Source organism: Sylvia atricapilla, chromosome 12 (genome assembly GCF_009819655.1).
Source record: "Sylvia atricapilla isolate bSylAtr1 chromosome 12, bSylAtr1.pri, whole genome shotgun sequence".
Classification (NCBI taxonomy): domain Eukaryota; kingdom Metazoa; phylum Chordata; class Aves; order Passeriformes; family Sylviidae; genus Sylvia; species Sylvia atricapilla.
Window position 1 is genome coordinate 2682469 of NC_089151.1, and position 19497 is coordinate 2701965.

General features: G+C 57.4%; 2 protein-coding genes and 1 long non-coding RNA gene across 10 annotated transcripts in view; 1 reads left to right on the forward strand and 2 right to left on the reverse strand.

Moving 5' to 3' along the window:
* The window catches only part of GSE1 (Gse1 coiled-coil protein), a 98323-nt gene extending 96343 nt beyond the window's left edge, over positions 1–1980 (forward strand). For all 8 annotated transcript variants that reach the window (XM_066327476.1, XM_066327479.1, XM_066327477.1 and 5 more), the window contains one exon: positions 943–1980. In XM_066327476.1, coding sequence (XP_066183573.1) covers positions 943–1077 — 135 coding nt within the window. In that variant the 3' untranslated portion in view covers positions 1078–1980. The remainder of the gene's footprint in view (positions 1–942) is intronic.
* Positions 1981–5173: 3193 nt separating this feature from the next.
* Positions 5174–9415, reverse strand: GINS2 (GINS complex subunit 2). The gene is made up of 5 exons (XM_066327283.1): positions 9238–9415; positions 8371–8485; positions 7574–7673; positions 6350–6476; positions 5174–5932 (listed from the first exon to the last, which is right to left on the reverse strand). Exons 1-5 carry the CDS (start codon positions 9325–9327, stop codon positions 5807–5809), a joined length of 558 nt encoding a protein of 185 aa, XP_066183380.1. The 5' UTR covers positions 9328–9415; the 3' UTR covers positions 5174–5806.
* A 1637-nt stretch (positions 9416–11052) lies between these two features.
* On the reverse strand, positions 11053–13246 carry LOC136366447 (uncharacterized). The gene is made up of 2 exons (XR_010744531.1): positions 12764–13246; positions 11053–11416 (listed from the first exon to the last, which is right to left on the reverse strand). It is a non-coding gene; the product is annotated as an uncharacterized lncRNA (long non-coding RNA).
* Between the last annotated feature and the right edge of the window lie 6251 nt (positions 13247–19497).

Consider the following 19497-nt stretch of genomic DNA (forward strand, 5'->3'; position numbering starts at 1 on the left):
CCCTGGGCACTCATCCCTTGGGCAGACATCCCCTGGGTGCCCATCCCCTGAGCACACATTTCCCTGTGCACCCAACCTTCCTGAGCACCCATCCCCTGGGCACTCATCCCCTGGGCACCCAATCCCCTGGGCTCACATCCTCTGGGCACCCAGCCTTCCTGGGATCTGCCCTCGAGGCACCCAATCCTCCCACATGTTGACATACGTTGCCCCCATCGTGTGCAGTGCCCATTCCCTGCAGTGCCCAAACTCTCCGTGCTCATCCCCTGCTGTATCCCAAACTCCACAGTGCCCGTTCCCTGCAGTCCCCATTCCCTGTAGTGCCCATCCCTGCCCCATCACTGCAGCACCCATTCCCTGCTGTATCCCAAACCCTGCAGTGCCCATTCCCTGCTATATCCTAAAGCTTGCACTGCTTATTCCCTGCACTTCCCATTCCCTGCACTTCCCCATTCCTGCAGTTCCCATTCCCAGCACTGCCCCATCATAGCACTGCCCCATCCTTACACTCCCCATTCCCAGCACTGCCCCATTCCCAGCACTGCCCCTTCCCTGCACTGCCCCATCCTTACACTCCCCATTCCCAGCACTGCTCCTTCCCTGCACTGCCCCATCCTTACACTCCCCATTCCCAGCACTGCCCCATCCCTGCAGCCCCCATTCCCTGCACTGCGGTGCCCATCCCCTGCCATATCCCAAACCCTGCAATCCCCATTCCCAGCACTGCCCCATTCCTAGCACTGCCTATTCCCTGCACTTCCCCATCCTTACACCCCCCATTCCCAGCACTGCCCCATTCCCAGCACTGCCCCATTCCCTGCACTGCCCCATTCCCTGCACTGCCCCATTCCTGCAGCCCCCATTCCCATCACCGCTCCCACCCCATTCCCCACCCCCTGAGCTGTCTGCTGCCTGCTGACCCCTCTCCCTGGTGCCCCGCAGGAGCTGAGGAGCCAGAAGCAGAAGATGGTGTCGGAGCGGGAGCGCCTGCAAGCCGAGCTGGATCACCTGCGGAAGTGCCTTGCCTTGCCTGCAATGCAGTGGTCTCGGGGTTATTTCAAGGGGTATCCCAGGTGACGCTCCTTGGGCCAGGCCGAACATATAGTCTAGAAATAATAATCTATTTTATTACCTTGAATATTTAATATTTTTCACTGGGAGGTTTGAAGCTAAAAAAAAAAAAAAATAAAAATTAAAAAAAAAAAAAAAAAACACAAAAAACACGAGGAGAAGAAAAGAAAAACAAACCGCGGCAACGAAATCGTTAATAATAAAAGGAAGAAAACAAACAGCAACAACAAAAATAATAAAAAGAGAAATAAATAAACGGAGAATGTGCCATGCATGAAGCAAATGGGAGCTGGGAGGAGCCGGGAGCCCATCCCACGGCCAGCAGCCCCCGGCATGTCCCCTCCTGTCCCCTCCTCTGGGGGGGCCACCGCTCTGAAGCGCCCCCTCCTTCCACCCACCCACACTTTATAACGCTCATTTTTGTTGGTTCTTTGGTTCTTTTTCTAAAAAAAAAAAAAAAAGAAAATTAAAAAAAAATAAAAAAAAGAGGGAAAAAAAAAAGAGAAAAGACAATAAAAGACAATAAAAGACTCCACCGACAACACTAAAACCCGGCGGGGCCCCGCGGGGCCGGGTGCTGCCGGCTCCTGCTCCCAGCACGGCATCCCCAGCCCGGGGTTTCCCCCTGGAAATGCACTTCGCTATCAGAAAAAAAAAAAAAATAAAGTCAATAAACTGGTTGAAGGTCCCTTTTTGTTCCTGGTTGGCGGGGAAGGGGCAGGGACACGCGTTGGGGGGGTCACTTTTTGTCACCCCGGCTTTGGGTTTGAACAGGCGGACAAAAAAAAAGAAAAAAAAAAAAAAAAGGTGCTTCAGCCTTGTACTGTGTATATATATTAAAAAACAACAAAGTTTTGTATGTTTTTATTGCTTTAATTATTGTTATAAAAAGCTTGCCTTTTTTTTTAAGATGTTTCTGCTTTTGTTTTTTCCTTCCCCCCCCCACCTACTTTTCCATCTCCTGTTTTTATTTTCTTTCTAGTTGGTTTTTTTTTGTTTTTTTTCTTTTTCTTCTGGCAAAAGGATTAACTTGCTTTTATTTGTACTGCTGCTGGTCAGGCCAGAAAAGATACTGAAATGTTTTTAAAAGATTTGAAACCCAGGAAAAAAACATAAATCCCCTTTTCCACTGGGGCAGGTCCTGTCCCACCACCAGTCCCTCGAGAAGCTGAGCCCCTTCCACCTTCCTGTATTTTTTTTTTTTTTTCATTTTTATTCTATTTCTTTGCTTTCTGGGGCTTTTCCTGCTCCAGCTGGGTCGTCGTGGGTGTCACAGTGCCGGGTGGTGTCTGAGCCTTGCCCAGCCTCCATCGACCAAAGGAAAAATCCCAAGGAATTGCGCTGAGAGGGGTGGAGGGTTGAGGGGTGGGTGGCACTGGGGTGTCCTTTTCTCCCCCCCAAAAAATACCAAGACAATCAGAGCGGCCCTAAAGCAGTCTGGGCACAGGGAGAGGGGGTCCTGTGGGGTCTCTTGGTGGCACTTTGGGGACAATCCAGGTACAGCCGTGCCTGCAGGCGGGCAGGGATGTCCTGGTGCCACCTACCCAGGGTCAGGCTTGGTGGTATTTTAGCTAAAATCCAGCTCGTGCCCTGCATCCCCCCTGCCTCCCCCGGGAGAGCCTTTTTATTTGATTGTTATTTTTAAATGATTTATTCGAAATTGTTTTTAATTCGCCACGAGACCGGCTCACATCTCCGGGAAAAGGTGACCTCTGCTTCCTGCTTTAAATTCCCTCGTTGCTCTGGCAAAGAAAAGCATTAACCCCCCCAAGCCTCCCCCTCCTGCTCCCTGCTCTCTCATTGGCTTCACCAAATAATAAAAAAAAAAAATGGAAAAAAAAAAAGCTGGGCGAGATTAAAAAGCAAAATGCCCTTGTGACAGAAATTAGTTTAATCTTTTTTAAATCCCCAATTGCCTCGCCAGCCTCTGGCCTCGCCGCTGCCAACTCCCGGCTTCGAAGGGAATTTTAACGCGGCAGAAATTCGCTCCTTTCCCTTCCTGTGTGCCGTGGCAGAGGGAGGAGGGAAGAAGCCAGGGATGGAAAATCATTGGCAATTTATCCCTCGCCGCGTTGAGGAGCCTGGCTGGGATTATCCAGCCTCGCTTTGTAGCAGCTCCTGTGCTGACTTTTCCTCCTCACCAGTCTGGATTCAGGGGTTTTGGAACAATTTTTCCTCCCACCCCCAGCCCCCGGGGTTGTGTCTGTGTAGAATTGTTGGAGCAGCTGTGCCAGAGCCTGGAAAAGCTGGAAGGAAGGAGAGGAAGGCAGAGCCTGCTGGGGGCAGGTTGGATGCTGTGAAAGAAAACAAACAACAACAACAACAAAAACCAACCAAAAAAGGAGAAAAAACCCAACCCTAAAACATGTTCAAAGTGTACTTTGTTGGAATTAATTGTAATGTAATATACTCTTTGTTGAATGTAGTAATTAGGTATTTATGAATATATTGATGTAATTCCTGAAAACATCCCCCCCCTTTAAAAAAACAACCCACCCCCAAAATAAACTCTTCCACAATGACAAGGAATCCTTTCTCCGTGGGGAACAGAGCCCTGCTCTGAGCATCCCCAGCCCTGCTCCGAGCATCCCCAGTCCTGCTCTGAGCATCCCCAGCCCTGCTCTGAGCATCCCCAGCCCTGCTCTGAGCATCCCCAGCCCTGCTCCGAGCCTCCCCAGCCCTGCTCTGAGCATCCCCAGTCCTGCTCTGAGCATCCTCAGCCCTGCTCTGAGCATCCCCAGCCCTGCTCTGAGCATCCCCAGTCCTGCTCTGAGCATCCCCAGCCCTTCTCTGAGCATCCCAGCCCTGCTCTGAGCATCCCCAGCCCTGCTCTGAGCACCCTCAGCCCTGCTCTGAGCATCCCCAGCCTGACTCTGAGCATCCCCAGCCCTGCTCCGAGCATCCCCAGTCCTGCTCTGAGCATCCCCAGCCCTGCTCTGAGCATCCCCAGTCCTGCTCTGAGCACCCTCAGCCCTGCTCTGAGCATCCCCAGCCCTGCTCTGAGCATCCCCAGCCCTGCTCTGAGCATCCTCAGCCCTGCTCTGAGCATCCCAGCCCTGCTCTGAGCATCCCCAGCCCTGCTCCGAGCATCCCCAGCCCTGCTCTGAGCATCCCCAGCCCTGCTCCGAGCATCCCCAGCCCTGCTCTGAGCATCCCCAGCCCTGCTCTGAGCATCCCAGCCCTGCTCTGAGCATCCCCAGCCCTGCTCCGAGCATCCTCAGCCCTGCTCTGAGCATCCCAGCCCTGCTCTGAGCATCCCCAGCCCTGCTCTGAGCATCCCCTGCTCTGAGCATCCCCAGCCCTGCTCTGAGCATCCCCAGCCCTGCTCTGAGCATCCCCAGCCCTGCTCTGAGCATCCCAGTCCTGCTCTGAGCATCCCCAGCCCTGCTCTGAGCATCCCCTGCTCTGAGCATCCCCAGCCCTGCTCTGAGCATCCCAGCCCTGCTCTGAGCATCCCCAGCCCTGCTCCGAGCATCCTCAGCCCTGCTCTGAGCATCCCAGCCCTGCTCTGAGCATCCCCAGTCCTGCTCCGAGCATCCCCAGCCCTGCTCTGAGCATCCCCAGCCCTGCTCCGAGCATCCTCAGCCCTGCTCTGAGCATCCCCAGCCCTGCTCTGAGCATCCCCTGCTCTGAGCATCCCCAGCCAGGCTCTGAGCATCCCCAGCCCTGCTCTGAGCATCCCAGCCCTGCTCTGAGCATCCCAGCCCTGCTCTGAGCATCCCCAGCCCTGCTCCGAGCATCCCCAGCCCTGCTCCGAGCATTCCCGGCAGCTCCTGCCGTCATTCCTGCCGTCCTTCCCGCCGTGCCAGCCCTCGGGGCACAGCCCAGGCGCCTGGCCCAGATGCTCGGGGGAGGGCAGCGCTGGCAGCCTCGGGCACCGGGAATGATGACAGCAGCCCTCGGCACAGCCCTGATCTGGCCAGAGCCTGCCTGGAGCCTGCCTTGATCCTGCCCTGCATCCTGCCAGGATCTTGCCTTGATCCTGTTCCGGGTCCTGCCTGAATCCTGCCCTGTGTCCTGCCTTGATCCCACCTGGATTTTGCCCGGATCCCACCCTGGATCTCACCCTAGATCCTGCTCGGGATCCTGCCCCTGCCTGTCGCTCTGCCGCAGGGAGATGGGCCCAGAGCCAAAGGAGAGCTGCAGGCTTTTCCAAGCATTGTTCGTGACACAGCCCAGGATTAATTTGATGCCGTTCTTCAGCTGCAATTATTTTTTTATTATCGTGTTGTTTTGTTTTGTTTTTTTTTCATACAGTTTCAGATTAAACCCCCAAATATTACAAAAATAAAGATGGATGATACTCTGGTATTTCCCCACAGCCTGGTATCTGAGAGGGAAAACCATTTTCTTTTGTCCTTCTCCAAAGAGCAGATGGATCTGCTTCCCAGCTGATCTCCCCAGCAGACACCTCATTGCCAGCACATCTTCCTTTTTTTTTTTTTTTCTCCTCTTTTTTTTTTTTTTTTTTTTTTTTTTTTCTCCAAGGCTCTAAGAAAACCCGTGGAAGCACCGCCTCGAAATTTATGGCTTTCAAGGCAGTGCGTGGCCTGTGCTGCCCTCAGAAGTTCCCTCGCTGAAAGTACAACCCGAGAGATCCGCCCAGCGAGTCCCCGCCTGCACCGAGCCTCTGCAGCAATTCCCACCCGGCCCCGAGGGGACATTGGAGGGCTGCGAGGTCCCTGCAGGGGAGGTGGGAAGTGGCCAGATGGAGCAGCTCCTTCCCAGCTCCCTGTCAGAAATCCTGGGAGTGCGAGCTCTCGCCAGGCTGGAGGTTAGTCCGGAGCTTGTACATGTGATCCAAGGCTTGGGTAAGGAAAGTCCCAGTGGTGTTGATCTCCATCAGGGTTAAGTTATCCAGCTAAAAAGGGGAAATAACAGGCTCTGGGAGGACAAGGTACACGGGAAGCAGCTCACAGCCCGCAGTTCCCTTTGGTGACGCCCCAAGGGACTGACCCAGCTGCCAGCCTTGGTTAAGAGAAGCGCCCAAGCACCACTTCAAGGGCATTCCCCACTCCTGCAAGTCTTCAAGAACAAGCTGGATGGGGCTTGGAGCTGCCTGGTCTAACGGAACATGTGGAAAGGGGTGGAATGAGATCTTTAAGAGCCGACCCAAACCACTCCATGACTCCTCTGCTTCCCACAGGGAGCTGCCCCTGCCCCATGATGCTCAAATCACAACTCCAGCTCCCCGGTGACGCACCCACAACCCAGCACAGGCTCATCCCTCATCCCCCCGGGGCAGCGGGGTCCCTCCCGGGGTGAGGCCCTGGCACACCTTGGCATGAACCTCCTGCTGCCTGACGAAGCTGTCGGCGGACAGGCGCAGCTTGGCCATGCGCGTGTCCCACGTGTCCTTCACCAGCGTCCGGATCTCGTCTGCTCTGGGGATGTTGTCAGAGGCACTGGGACAGGGAAGGGAAAGGAAAGGCAGGGTCAGAGCAGGCTCTGAGGGGGTGTGTGCTGTTGTCACAGATTGCTGTTGTCACCAAGTGTCACCATCTCGGCCCCCTGCCCCCCGAGGCGCTCGCAGGACGGTTTGCTATAAAACCTGCAACTCCGCATTAAAATCCTCTCTGCTCTCCTTGTCCTGCTGGGATTTCTGGGATGGTTTCTTTCCCCAGGAATGCTCAGCTCCAATGCAGCAGCTGGTTGTCACTAGAATCCTTCTGCTCTTTAATAGCCCAGCTGCTACGAGGCGCACGGAGGGCTCCAAACCTGGCCAAAGTCACGGCCAGCTGGGGAATCCAAGGGCTCAGGCACGATGAAACCTCTGGCTCGGGGCTCCCAGGGCTCCATCAGGGAGAATTAAGCTGGAAGGGCTGGATGGGATGTGCCACATCAGCCCATTAAGGCCGTTCAGCGCTGCCATAAGGAGCTGGGGAGAGGCGATGGATGAGCAGGGACAGGGCTGTCAGGGCTGCTGGAGCGTGCTGGGAAGGAGCAGCACGCCAGGAGCCTCCTCTCTCCAGAGGGAAAAGCCAGAGCTGGAATGCCCACCCTGCCTAATCGAGGGCTTAAAAAGTCAGCAGAGCCCTCGCTGAGACAAATACCAGCCAGCACATTTTACAAGTGAAATGCCTCAGCAGGCAGGAGCTCAGGCTCGGAATATCCCCGGCCTCCTGCTTCCCAGGCTGAGGGAAGAGGAGCTTTCCTCCTGAAGGAGAGCCAAGGAAGAAGCCTGGAGGCTCGAGGCTGCTGAACAGATTGCAGCCGTGGAACGTGCTGCGGATCCTCCGGGCCCTCCACGCTGAGCTGCTGCTCAATAAAGCGGCACAGCCCCAATTATGAGGCCACGGAACAAGAGATCCCCCAAGTTCCTTGAGAGGCAGAGTTACCATGAGAAGTGCTGCTGTGAAATCTTGGCAGGCTGAGGGATAAACCTCCCTCAACTCCCCCTTTCCCCCAGTGCCCTTCGGGGCTGCTGCCAAGCAAAGCTTGAAAAATCCTCCGTGCTCACACCAAGTGGGGTGGAAAATGGCCCAGCTCAGCTCCTACTCACTAGTTCAGCAGCAGCTTGGTGAGTTCCATGTAGTAGGGGCTGGGCATCGGGGTGAAGGTGTCCTCTTTCCGCTCCTGATCCCGGATTTCCTCCAGTTTCCCTAAAACACAGCCAAGGATGCTCAGGTTTGGCCAGGCCTTCAATGCTCCAGGTGAGGTTTTTTTTTTTCCCCTCCCCAAAAAAAGCCACGTTGTTGCTGTAGGATCAGCTCAGTGTCCAAAGCCTCCAGTGATGTGAGGGCAGGAAAAGGTTCCTGTGAGGAGGCACAAAAGGGACATGGACATGTCCAAGGTCTCCCTCCTCACAGTGATTTTCCCAGGGAATTAGAGACAGGATGAGAGGAAACAGCCTCAAGTTTCACAAGGAGAGGTTCAAGTTGGACATCACAAGGAATTCCTGGACTGAAAGGGTGATTAAATACTAGAATGACCTGCCCAGGGTGGTTTGGAGTCCCCATCCCTGGAGGTGTCCAAGCAGTGGCTGGATGTGGCACTCAGTGCTCTGGGATGGTGACAAGATGGGCACAAGCTGGACTTGATGAGGTTGGAGGTCTTTTCCAACCTAAAAAATTCCAGGATTCTATGACCCAAATTCCCTAAAGCTTGTTCTGAACAAACCTCACCACCCTCAGAGTAAATAAAGAATTCCAGTGGTGGAACACGAGATCATTCCCTCTCCATTGTTTTGTGCTTTTGAATTAAACTCCCCACTAATAGTGAGAAATGGATTATTTTTAATTTCATGTTTCCACCGCACCCACTGAAGGCCAGAGCTGAAGGCAGAGCCTCCATCCTCACCAACATCCATCCATTCTGGGGGAATGAGCCGACACTTCTGCCTCTGCTTCAGATTAATGGCCAACCACACAGGCACTTCCACTGGCAAACCGGGATTGAAGGGACCCAGATCTCCCTGGAAAACAAATTAAGGATCAGAGGCGGGCAATAACCAGGGCTTAGACTGCACAGAACTTGTCTGCTGATGTGGTGAGAGTTTCCAGAGGATTTGGAAAAGCCTGAGTCAAAGCATTTCCTCCTCTCACTTCCCAGAATTCTTGCTCTCAGACTTTTCCTCATCTCCCTCGAGAAGGAATAACCAACGTTTCCAGTGCGTTTTCTATTTCAAGGTGTTTCACAGGAGCTACAGCCACAAATTCCATCTCCCAGCACGTGAGGCCTCTGGGTTCACCCAGAGGCTCCCCAGGTTCTGGTCAGCCCCCAGGACAGCTGGACACTCCCATCCAGGCCTCAGGGGCTGCAAAAACCTCCTAAAGATGTGGGGGACACCACAGCCCCCTCCCAAATCTCCTGAGGGGTTGCACTGCCTTTTCTCCCAGGGAAAATTCTACTCGAATCCCTTAATCCCTCCATCCCCACCAATCCCAAATCCATCTCGATCCTTCCCCATGACTCCCATCTCCTCCCCCTGTTCCCAAACACCCCAGACCCATCCTAACCCCTCCCAACTCCTGCACCTCAATCCCAATCCCTTTAACCCAGTTCCCCAGACCTAATGCCCCGTCCCTGGCCCCAGCACGCACCCAGACCCTGCCCTGCCCCACAAACACCCCAGACTTGTTCTCGGTCACCCCAAGCCGTGTCCCCGAGGCCCCAGGCCCCTTCCAGCCCCCGGAGCCCCCTCAGCCCAGGCCCGGCCCCGCCGACCCCGATGAGGTGAATCCGGTCGAGGCTGAAGTTGGGCACGATCGTCACCAGCTCCTTCTCGGCCAGGAACTCCACTTCGGCCGGCTCCATGGATCCGGGGGGAGCCGAGCCGGGATCGGCCGGGGATCGCACAGGGATCGAGCCGGGATCGCCCCGGGATGGAACCGGGACCGGGCCGGGATCGCCCCGGGATGGAACCGGGACCGGGCCGGGATCGCTCAGGGATGGAACCGGGACCGGGCCGGGATCGCCCGCTGCGCGCCCTCATTCCCTATTGGCTGAGCAGCACCCAGGCCCCGCCCACCGCGCCCCGCTCCTCCCTCCCGACTGCTTTTCGCGGTCTCGGAGAGGAGGCGGGGCCTAGGGCGGTACGACGCACGCTGATTGGCTGCTCCCCACTGCTGTCCCGGCGCACGCCTCTCTGATTGGCTGTCCTGTACTCTGAGGGCTCCGACCGCGGCCCCGCTGGGGGAGGCCCGGATGGGGGCACAGGGACCAATCGCGGCGCTCCCCGCGGGCGCTCGGCCAATCAGGGCTCGGCACTTGTTGCCGGGGCGCCGTGGGAGAGGCGGTGCCCGCCGCTGTCGCCCCCTGGCGGCCGGGAGCGGCAGCGCCCCACGGGAACGCGCGCGGGTCGCCGCGACCCCCGGGGCTGTGGTGGTGACACGGGCCGGGGGCGGGTGACACGGGCTGTGCGAGGCTGTTCCTGGGCTGTGCCCAGGCCTCAGCGGCTGCCCTCCTGTGCACCGACCAGTAGCAGTGTCTGTCTGTCTGTTCACTGGGCCCCTGTGCAGACACCCAGGCCCAGGAATCTGCCACCTGTCCCTTTCCTCTATTCCCCATGCATCCATCCATCCATCCATCCATCCATCCATCCATCCATCCATCCATCCACTCTGCTGTTCACCCAGCCATCCATCCATCTATCCACCTATCCACTCCTCCATCACTCATCCATACCTCCATCGAACCATCCATCCATCCATCCACCCAACCAGCCATTCCTCCACCCATCCATGTCTCCATCCACCTTTCCACCCCTCCATCCATCCATGCTTCCATCTGTCCAGCCACACCTTCATCATCCATCCATCCATCCATCCATCATCCACCCATCCATCCCTCCATCTATCCATCATCCCTCCATCCATCCCCCTCCTCACACCCAGCTCAGCCAAGTGGCTCCTGGATGATCTGGGGGAGCTTCACCCCATTTTCAAGTCCCCATGGAAACCCCCTCCCCACCAGACAAACCCTCCCCAATCCTTCTCCCATACCACCTCGGGCTCAGCCTTGGGACCACCCATGGAGCAACCACGACCCTTGGGATGAGGATTACCCCCAGCCTGAGGTGGGAGCCAAGCCTTGGGGACCCCCAACCCACCCCTACCACGGGTGGCACGAGGAGGGTCCCCGAGCCCCCGTTCCCAGAGCAGCCCCCGGTGCCGCCGGCACGTGCTGGGCGCTCCAGGAACGTCTCCCCCACGCTGCGCCTCCCCTCGCGTGTCTTTTGCCATCTGCTGCTGTCATTAAAAAATTAAATTTCCATCTGCTTTCACACTCCCGCCTCTCCCGCCGGCTCCGGGTGCTGCCGCTCCGCGGGAAGCATCGCCCCCGGCTCCCTCCCGGGATGCGGCCGGATCCGGCGGGATGCAGGTGACGCCGCCGCCGAGTTCATTCTCCCGATGCTGTTCGCTGAAATGGATTCTTCAATCGCTGCTGGAGAGGTGGGGGCCTCGCTTTTGGCCGCCCTTGGGGTGTTTTGTGGGGCACGACCTCACTCCTCCCTGTGCTGACACAGCCAAACTGCGGGTGTGGAGCCTCAGGGGGGTTTATTCACCGTGTCAGGAAAAAAGGACAAACCCCAAAAATCCCTGGCGTCCAAACCCACCCGTGTGGGTGCCCCGTGTGTCCCTGGCTGCTGCATCCAGCCCAGCCGCACTCCGGGGGCTGTGGCTCCATCCTGACGGAGCGGGGACAGGTCCTGGCGGCCTGGCTGTCCCCCGTGTCCCCTCTCAGCACTGGCTGCAGGGCGAGGCGCCGTCCCCGCGCCGCCCCTCGCGGGACAGCGTGGTCCCCGTGGGCGTGGGAGGCGTGACGATGATGGAGGGCACGTGCAGGTGCTTCTGTCCCGACGACGCCGTCGGGGTCCCGTCGCTGCTCACACACATCTTCAAGCCTGGGGACATTCGGGGGATAAAAAGGAGGATGAAAGCAGATCAGGCATCGGGCTGCAGCATCCCCCAGCTCCCCGCCCTCCTCGGTGTCAGTCAGCACTTTAATCCTTTTTCTCTTCGCTGGAGAATCCACAGCATCCTCACATCTCCTCCCCTGGATCCACCTTGGATATTGGGGGGGTTTTAGAGGTGGATTCCACCCTCCTCGCCCGACCACCTGCCCAGCCCACCCCCCCTGAGGGGAGCAGATCGCTTTAATCTGCTTTTTTCATCAGGAGAAAAGCCCCGTGTGGCACAGGCGGCATCCACACGGAGGTTTCAGCTCTTCCCAAGCAGGAAAATGCCCGGAGGGGACAGACACTGATATTTTTAATCTCTTTTTAATTAAGGATAAAACCCTGCCTTATGTAAAGGGGCTGAAAAAAGGGGAGGGTCTTTTCTTTTATTCCACACTCCAAGCTCATCAGAGGGGTCTGAAGGCATGGGGGAATATTTTGGGGGCTATGTCCTGGGTTTGGGGCAGGATTGGGATTCCCTGGCTGCTTGCTTCCCCTCTTCAGTTATCCCATGTTGGACAGGGGGGTTGTGAGAGCCCAAATCCCCCCAACCACTCCCTCCCAACATCCCTGATGCAGAGAGAGGGCAGAGTTCATTTCGGGGTGATGCATCCAACCCTGTGCCCGACACAACCCAGAATCCCACAGAATCTGGCCTTGGGAAAAGGCAGGACAGAGGCAGCCCTGCATCCTACAGAAGGATCCTCATTAAATCCCATCCCTAACGACCCCAAGGACGATTACCAGGAGTCAGAGGGATGCAGAGCTAATGGGAGATGTGAGATGCAGCCTTCGCCCTGCGAGGCCAGCAGCACTAAAAGCTCCTGCTCTGCCCCTGCGCAGACAGCCCTGACGCCATTCCCAGCCCAAACCCATTAAGAAAATTCAAGTTGGGAAAGAAGTTCCTGGTTGGAGTATCCCTGGGGAGAGTGAGGGATGCTTGGGATCAGCCTGGAGGCCAGGAGCCAGGATCCTGGGCTGACCCCTGCGTCCCATCCACGCGTCCCTGAGCAGCCCTCCAAGGAAACCCACCAGAGTTCTTGAGGGCTGCCCTTAACCCCTGGATTTTCCAGAGAAAACGGCTGGGACACAGGACTGGGAAAATAAAGCTGGGAAAATCCTCCTCGGGGTGATCCAGGCGCAACAGGTCACCCGTAGGATTTGAGAAATTCCACCACATTCCCAAACTTCACCAATCTAACACTTAAATCTCCTCCAAGCAGATCATCAAACCGTCCCTCAGGTGCCTTCAGAGAGCAGCAGCAACACCCTAAACCCTCAGCCCCAACTGACCTTTCAGGCAGGATAACTTGAGCCCCATGTTTTCATCCTCTCAGCGGGATCCAGCTCTCCGCCGCCGGCTCTGGCCGCTGGCGCTGGGGAAAGAGAGGTGAGCCTTGAGGGAAGCGATCCTGGCAGGGAGGAAGGAGCAGGAGCTAAAAGCTCACATCTGTGTGTGTGTGTGCGTGGATCTACAGGAGCCCGGGCGCCACAGGAAACGCGGCTGCTCGCTCTCAAAACCACCAGTGATGTCACGGCACTTCAGTGACTCAATCCGGCCCGATGAGGTTCAGCAAGAACTTTTTGGGAGGGTGGAGAAGGAGTGAAGTGGGGGGTCCCATCCCAGCCTCTCCACTCCTAGGATCTGTGCTGGAATGATTTCGGGATGAGAAGGTTGTGAGCAAGAGGAATTGGGTTGGTTTTTAGGTTGGTTCTTGCAGAGAAAACCCCCCGAGTCCACACACGGGAAACAAGAGATGCTCCCAGGGCTGCCTCCCTGGGCTGAGCCGAAGCAGCTGCTGGGATGCACTGCTGGAATTCACATCATCCTGCTCCTCTTGGGCATCCCTTGATGTCCCCGGAGCCTTTAGATGGATGATTCCCACTGTGGGACATCATTTTTCCAAGACGCTGAAAATTTTTCTGCGGAAAAGAAGTCCCTTTATTGGGAAATCTTCACCCCTCCTCCCACAGCTGCTGGGAAAACTCATTGAGATGAGGGTCAGTGACTCATTTTGGCTCTTCCAAGCTCTGGGCCACACAGAGAGCCAAGGAAAGCTCCCTCTGCCTGACCTCTGCATTTCCAAGAAGCCCTGAGGTGTTTCGGCAGCAGCCAGCAAGGGGAAGTGAAAATTTGCTCTCTCTGCTTTTAATTCTGTATTTTTATCAGTTCCCCAGGTGCAGCCTGAGCTGTGACTCCCCCCAGGGCTGGGGAGTGGAGTCCTCCCCAGGACCTCACTTTGCAGCTCTCCTGGAGGCTGCCCAAATATCGAGAAATCTGTTTTGAGGGAAATCCTGTGGGTTTTGGCACCTGCTGGTGGCTCACACCAACTGAGGGACAGAGGAGGGTCATGCTGGGGACACTGCAGGATGGGACACCCCAGGATGGGACACCCCAGCTCCTGGGAACAGGAGCAGCCCAGGGAGCTCAACACCCGCGCACAGGGATCTCCTCTGGGATCTGATCCTCTGGGATCTGATCCTTTGGGATCACCTTCTATGGCCAAACCCCTGCACGACACAGCAGCCCCCTCCCCACGGCTGAGAGCCAGATTCCAGCTCCAGAATTAGAGAATTTACTCCATCGGAATTCCTGCTGCTCTCTCCCGGGGCTCCAACTTCGCTCCCGTGTGCCAGCACCAGGCCAAAGGAATATTTGCATCCCGACGAGTTCACGCTCCAAAAAGCCCCAGACACTCATCACAGGCGTCGTCACTAGAGCGGGGACCGAGCTGCCCGGGCAGGGGGGACGCTCACAGGGAAGGGGAAAAGGGACAAAGCCGAGGCTCGGAGGGGTGGCACTTACCCGGTGCCCGGAGCGGCGATGCCCGCGGTCTCATCCCACCTCCCGCCGCCCCCGGCCGCTCCTGGATGCCGGGGCTGGCACGGGGGTACCCCTCAGCAGGAGGAGGAGGAGGAGGAGAGAGGCAGGAGGTGGCAGGCGGCCGGCTTTGGGTTTGGCCAGGCTGGTTGGGAACCTGGTTAATCAGGTTAGCGGCTCCTCCCATCCAGCCCCCACCCCGAGCCCATCCAAAGCCCTTGGGGTGATGAGGAAACGCTGCTTTACTCTCAGCCCGCTGCACAAGCCAGTCCAGAGCCGAGACAGAGAGAGGAAGGAGTGCCCTGGGCTGCAGGCAAAGCCGCCGGGCATCCAACATCAACATCCAACATCCCTACGAGCGGCCTGAGGGCTACCGAGTGCCCGGAATGGGCCAGTGAGTAAACACACCCAGCTCCGCCAAGACACGTCGGCATCGCTGAGCTCCTGATGCCAACAGACATCACCTCTGGGAGCATCTCCACCTTCGCCGGCTTCCAGGAAGGATCTTTTTCCACTTCCCAGCCCCAAGCCCGGCCTGGCAGCGGGAAGAGCAGCGGGAGGCAGTGGGTTCCTCACCGTTCCCAGGATGAGAGCTCCGGGTCGGGTCTCACCCCGCTGGGAGGATGCCCTGGAGAGAAGGCTGTGTCTCCGGAGCAGCCGCCTTCTCCTGCGTTAGCAGCAGCCAGAGGCTTTTCCATGTTCCCCCTCCTCCGCAATTAAGAGGCGAGGCCCCGCGCCGGCTCCTTTTCAGCCGGAGCTGAAAAGCAGCGGTTCAAATGCAGGGCGCCGGCCGCAGGGAACGCGGGCAGCACATTAAACACCCCCCGGCTGCGGGAGAGAGGCAATGGAAAGGAAAGAAAGCTTGGAACTTCACCCAGGGGTCGGGAGAGAACTGGTCCCAGGAGCTGGGGAGGTCAGAGCCTCCCAAAGCCAGGCTGGGATGGGCACGAAGGGCAGCAAGGAGAGGTAAAGGGTGGTTTTGTTCCACTTTCTGCCGGTTTGGTGCTGCCATGTCTGATGAAAATCAGAAATCTGGGAAGAGCTGATTTCTTCCCCGATCTGACTCCTCCGATTTGTCAAAGAACTGAGTTATTGCAAAGCTCCAGGAGTGGGGAGGGTGGCACAGGGTGAGGCTGCAGCTCCAGCTGCAGGCACAGTCGTGGGCAGAGACCAGCAACCCACAGCTTCTTTTTTCCCCCCCGCAGAAAACAGACAAATTAACGGGTTTATGTGGATTTTTTCCCCTGTTCAGCTGTAAAGTCTAAGAGTTAGAGACAAGTCCTGAACCAGAGCCTGGCAAACCTGATCTCTCAAGATCCCATCCCAAACTCAGAGCATGGAGCCAGGGATTGCTCCCAGGCAGCACAAATCCAGTCAGAGCAGCACAAATCCTGCCTCCACCTGCAGCTGTTTTACTGCCTGTCCCCAAAACTACCTGTTTGCTGCTGTTGGGTGAGAACAAACAGCCCCAAACCCACGAGGGCTGGAATTAGCCCGGCCTGGAGCTGCATTTGTTGCTACAACAGTGACAGAAAGCGATTGTCTTGCTGCAGCAGGGGTGGGAAACAGAAACACCAGGCTGCTAAAATACCTGTGGTTAGATCTGCGGGTACAGCACAGCTCCAGCTGCTCTGCTGACACCTGATAGGCACAAACACAGCGTCAAGCACCCCTTCCTGTCCTCCCCAGGGCTGGTGAGGAAAACAAACCACCTTGGTGAAGGTTTAAAGAGTGGGGGTTGTCCACCTGGAGGTGACTGGGAATGGCCTGCAGCCCCTGTGAGGCCTGGGTGAGCAGGGTTAGGGGGAGCTGAGTGCCAGCCCGGTGGGATCAACACCCTTTTTCCAGGGTGACACCCCTTCCAGGAGGTCCTGACTGCTGTCACAAGGCTCTGAGCTGTGATTTGAACATCACGGCAGGGCAAGTGGCCAAAGCTCACCCAGAGGCAGCCGGCAGGGGAGGAAGAGGATGGGCTCAGGGGATAGGTGGGTATGGAGTCACCTTCACTCCCTGGGGGAAGATTGTCCTACCAGAGCTGACCAGCACCTGACTGTCCCCTGAGGTGGGCACTGGCTTGTTTCCAGTCCTGCCTGTGTCCCTTTTTTGGATGCTGGGCTGCTCCTTTCCCGGTACTTCCCAACGCTCCTGCTCCATCCTCGCCCCGGGGCTGAAGCCCTGCTTGGGGGCGGTGAGGATGGAGGGCAGCCTCCCAAATTCCCTGCGGGGGAAGGGCAGGGAGAGCTGATGCTTCCCAGGCGCCAGAGGAACCGCAGGGACAAGGGACGTGTTGTGCAAACGCCGGCCACAAGAAAAGCTTTGGCTGGAGAGCCCGGAGAGGCTCTGCTGGCTCCTTTCAGGAGCGAACACCAGCTGGGCTCCCCTTTCAGCAGAGAGGGGGAGGAAGCAGCTTTCTGGGTCACCGAGTGCCAGGGTCTGCTAACGCAGGTGACACGTCACCCTGGCTCCGTGCTAACCGAGCAACGAGGCCACCTGTCCCCTCCTGCCCCCGTCCCTTCTGGCCCGAGAAGGGGACAGCGCTGCTCCCAGCCTGGCTCTGGAGCTGCCCCAGAAAGGGGCTGCAGGCTCTACCCGGGGTTTGCCAGAGCTGGAAGTGACAACCGGTGCTGGGGAGCGAAGAAACTCCCTCCTGGACATCCAGAGTCCCCCAGGGCTGGCCAGCAGTGCCCGGAGGGGATGCCAGGCTCGGGGAGGGAGGAGGATGTCACGAGGAGGCACGGAAAGATGCAGGCTCTGGGGGCCCTGGAGCAGCTCCAGCATTCATTCCCCAGGCACGGGCTCTTGGCAGAGCGAGCAGGCGGCAGGAACCGCGTGGGCTGCAGCGGCCCCGGAGCGAATCCAGCGGGATGGGGCGGCAGGGGATGGGCAGCGAGCACAGCACGTACCTTGAGGCACAGACCTGCCGCATCCAGGACAAGGCACCTCTCTGCCCGCATGGCTTCAGCCGGCAGGCCACGGCCGGGAATTGCCTTAGCGAGCTGGCCACGGCTGCCGCGCTTCCCGGGCTCGCTGAGCTCCCAGGTTAATCCGGGCCCGGCTTTCCCTTTTATCCCCTGCTGTTAAAACCTCGATAGAGTGCTGGTTGGTTTTTTTTTTTTTTTTTTTTTTTTTTTCAATTAGGTCCATCTTTTAAGCTCCAGGGTGCATTTCTAGGAAGGGCTGTGTCCTTTCCCCGGCCTTGGCTGTGCGCAGCGCGGCCCGAGCCTGGCACGGATCCTGCCCGCATCCCGCTAAAGCGCTGCAGCCCCGAGCGGCGCTGCCTGGAAGCACTCAAGGAGTGACCCCCTTCTTCACCCCCCAGCCCACCTACCGGCTAGTTTTAAGAGTAGAATTCCCTGCTTCCCTCATCCCAGCTCCGGCAAAGCTGGAAGTGCCACAGCCAGGAGCGTTGTCCCCCCTCTTGCCAACCTCTCCGACTCTGCCGCTTTCCACGGGGAAGCGAAAAGGAAAGGATGCAGCTGGGGTGTACTTTGGGAGGAGAAGGCTGGGGGAAAACGTGCTCTAAAAGCGACAGTGAAGAAAAAAAAAAAAAAGGCAATCGATAAAGTCCTCAGCGGCTCCTCGGGCACACAGAAAGCGCTGCCGGCTGCGGGAGGGCTGGGTCAGGGCGCTGGGGGAAGCGAGGTTGTGGGGCAAGACTGGGATGTGTGGAGGTGTTTTAGTCCCGTTGGGAATAGCAGAGGCTGGGCAGGATGGGAGGGGAGCAGCCCGAGAGGGACCAGCTCGTGTGGGCGCTCCAGGAGCTGAATTCCGCCCGAACGAGAAGCAGAGCTCACAAACCGAGCACGTTTCCCCTCGAGGCCATTTTCCAGGCTGCACTCAGCCGCAAGCCCACCCCGCTAAGAGCCTCTTCCATTAGCATTATCCCGGCTCTCCCTGGCAGTGCCCTCCTCCAGCGGCATCTCCAGACGCTTCCCAGCTCGCGATTAGGCCGGGAGCCAGGGAGCAGAGAGAGACCCGGCACTGCCTCCTGCGTCTGTCACTGTCACCTCTGCCCGCCTGCCACTGGAAAAAGGGATTCCTGGGGACAGGGGGACGCCCGTGATGCCGGGGGTGGGCTCTGCACATCTGTCTGCTCCTGGCTCCAGCTGTGCCAGGTGATCTCTGAACCGCTCACCTGCTCCCCCCATCCCCATCAGCTCCGAGAGCTGGAGCTGTTCCGGCTCTGCTGGCTTTCCTCGGGGAGGGAACATCCCAGGAGCAGATGGGAGGAGGGAAAATGCCAGCAGCAGGCTGGCTTCGCTTGCTGGATGGGGAAAAATAACTTCCCCAAATCCTCGTATGCTCACACGGAGTGATGAGCTCAGGGAGAACTGTGGGACCTGGCATTCCCCGGGAACAGGAGCTCACTCTTGTGAGTGCCCCAGGAACAGCTGATCGGGGTTCCGCGGCTCCTGTCGCCCATCTGCTTGTGGGCATGTTTGTCACTGTTCTGAAAAATGGGGTTGAGTGGGGAAAACAGAATCCCACAGGCTGGGAGTGCTCACCTGGGGAAGAGGAGGATCCAGGGAGAGCTCAGAGCCCCTGCCAGGGCCTGAAGGGGCTCCAGGAGAGCTGGAAAGGGACTGGGGACAAGGGATGGAGGGACAGGACACAGGGAATGGCTTCCCACTGCCAGAGGGTGGATTTAGGTGGGATATTGGGCAGGAATTGTTCCCTGAGGGTGGGCAGGCCCTGGTACAGGATTCCCAGAGCAGCTGTGGCTGCCCCTGGATCCCTGGAATGTCCAAGGCCAGGCTGGATGGGGCTTGGAGCAGCCTGGGACAGTGGAAGGTGTCCTTGCCCATGGCAGGGGGTGGAACAGGATGATTTTAAGATCCCTTCCCACCCCAACCATTCAGGGATTCTTTTTTCCAAGTGCTTCAGGTAATGTGGATGAAGTAAAAAAGTTGAGAGTTAAAACATCTGGGCAGACAAATGCCAAATCTCCAAATTTTGGTGGATAGGGAGAAAAAAAAAGTTAATTCTCAAAGTCATTGCTAACAAACTGAAAAAAGAGAAGGACACACATCCCCAGTGCTGCCTTTCCAGCTCTCAGCAGGACTCCAGCAAGAGATGCTTTCCCCAGGATTTCCTCCCCCTGAAGTTTTAAAAGGAATTACCTTGAATTCCTGTGCTGAATCCAGCGGATCAACCAGCCAGGAAAGCAGCATTTGCTCCGGGCTCATCAGCAGGAAGGGGGAACACA

Bases quoted from the DNA above. Each gene is read 5' to 3' on its own strand.
- GINS2 (XM_066327283.1), bottom strand. From the start codon at position 9,327: ATGGAGCCGGCCGAAGTGGAGTTCCTGGCCGAGAAGGAGCTGGTGACG. The intron at 7,674-8,370 runs GTGAGGATGGAG...GCTGTGTTTTAG, and splicing joins CCCAGAATGGATGGATGTTG to GGAAACTGGAGGAAATCCGG. The intron at 6,477-7,573 runs GTGAGTAGGAGC...TCCCTGTCCCAG, and splicing joins ACCAAGCTGCTGCTGAACTA to TGCCTCTGACAACATCCCCA.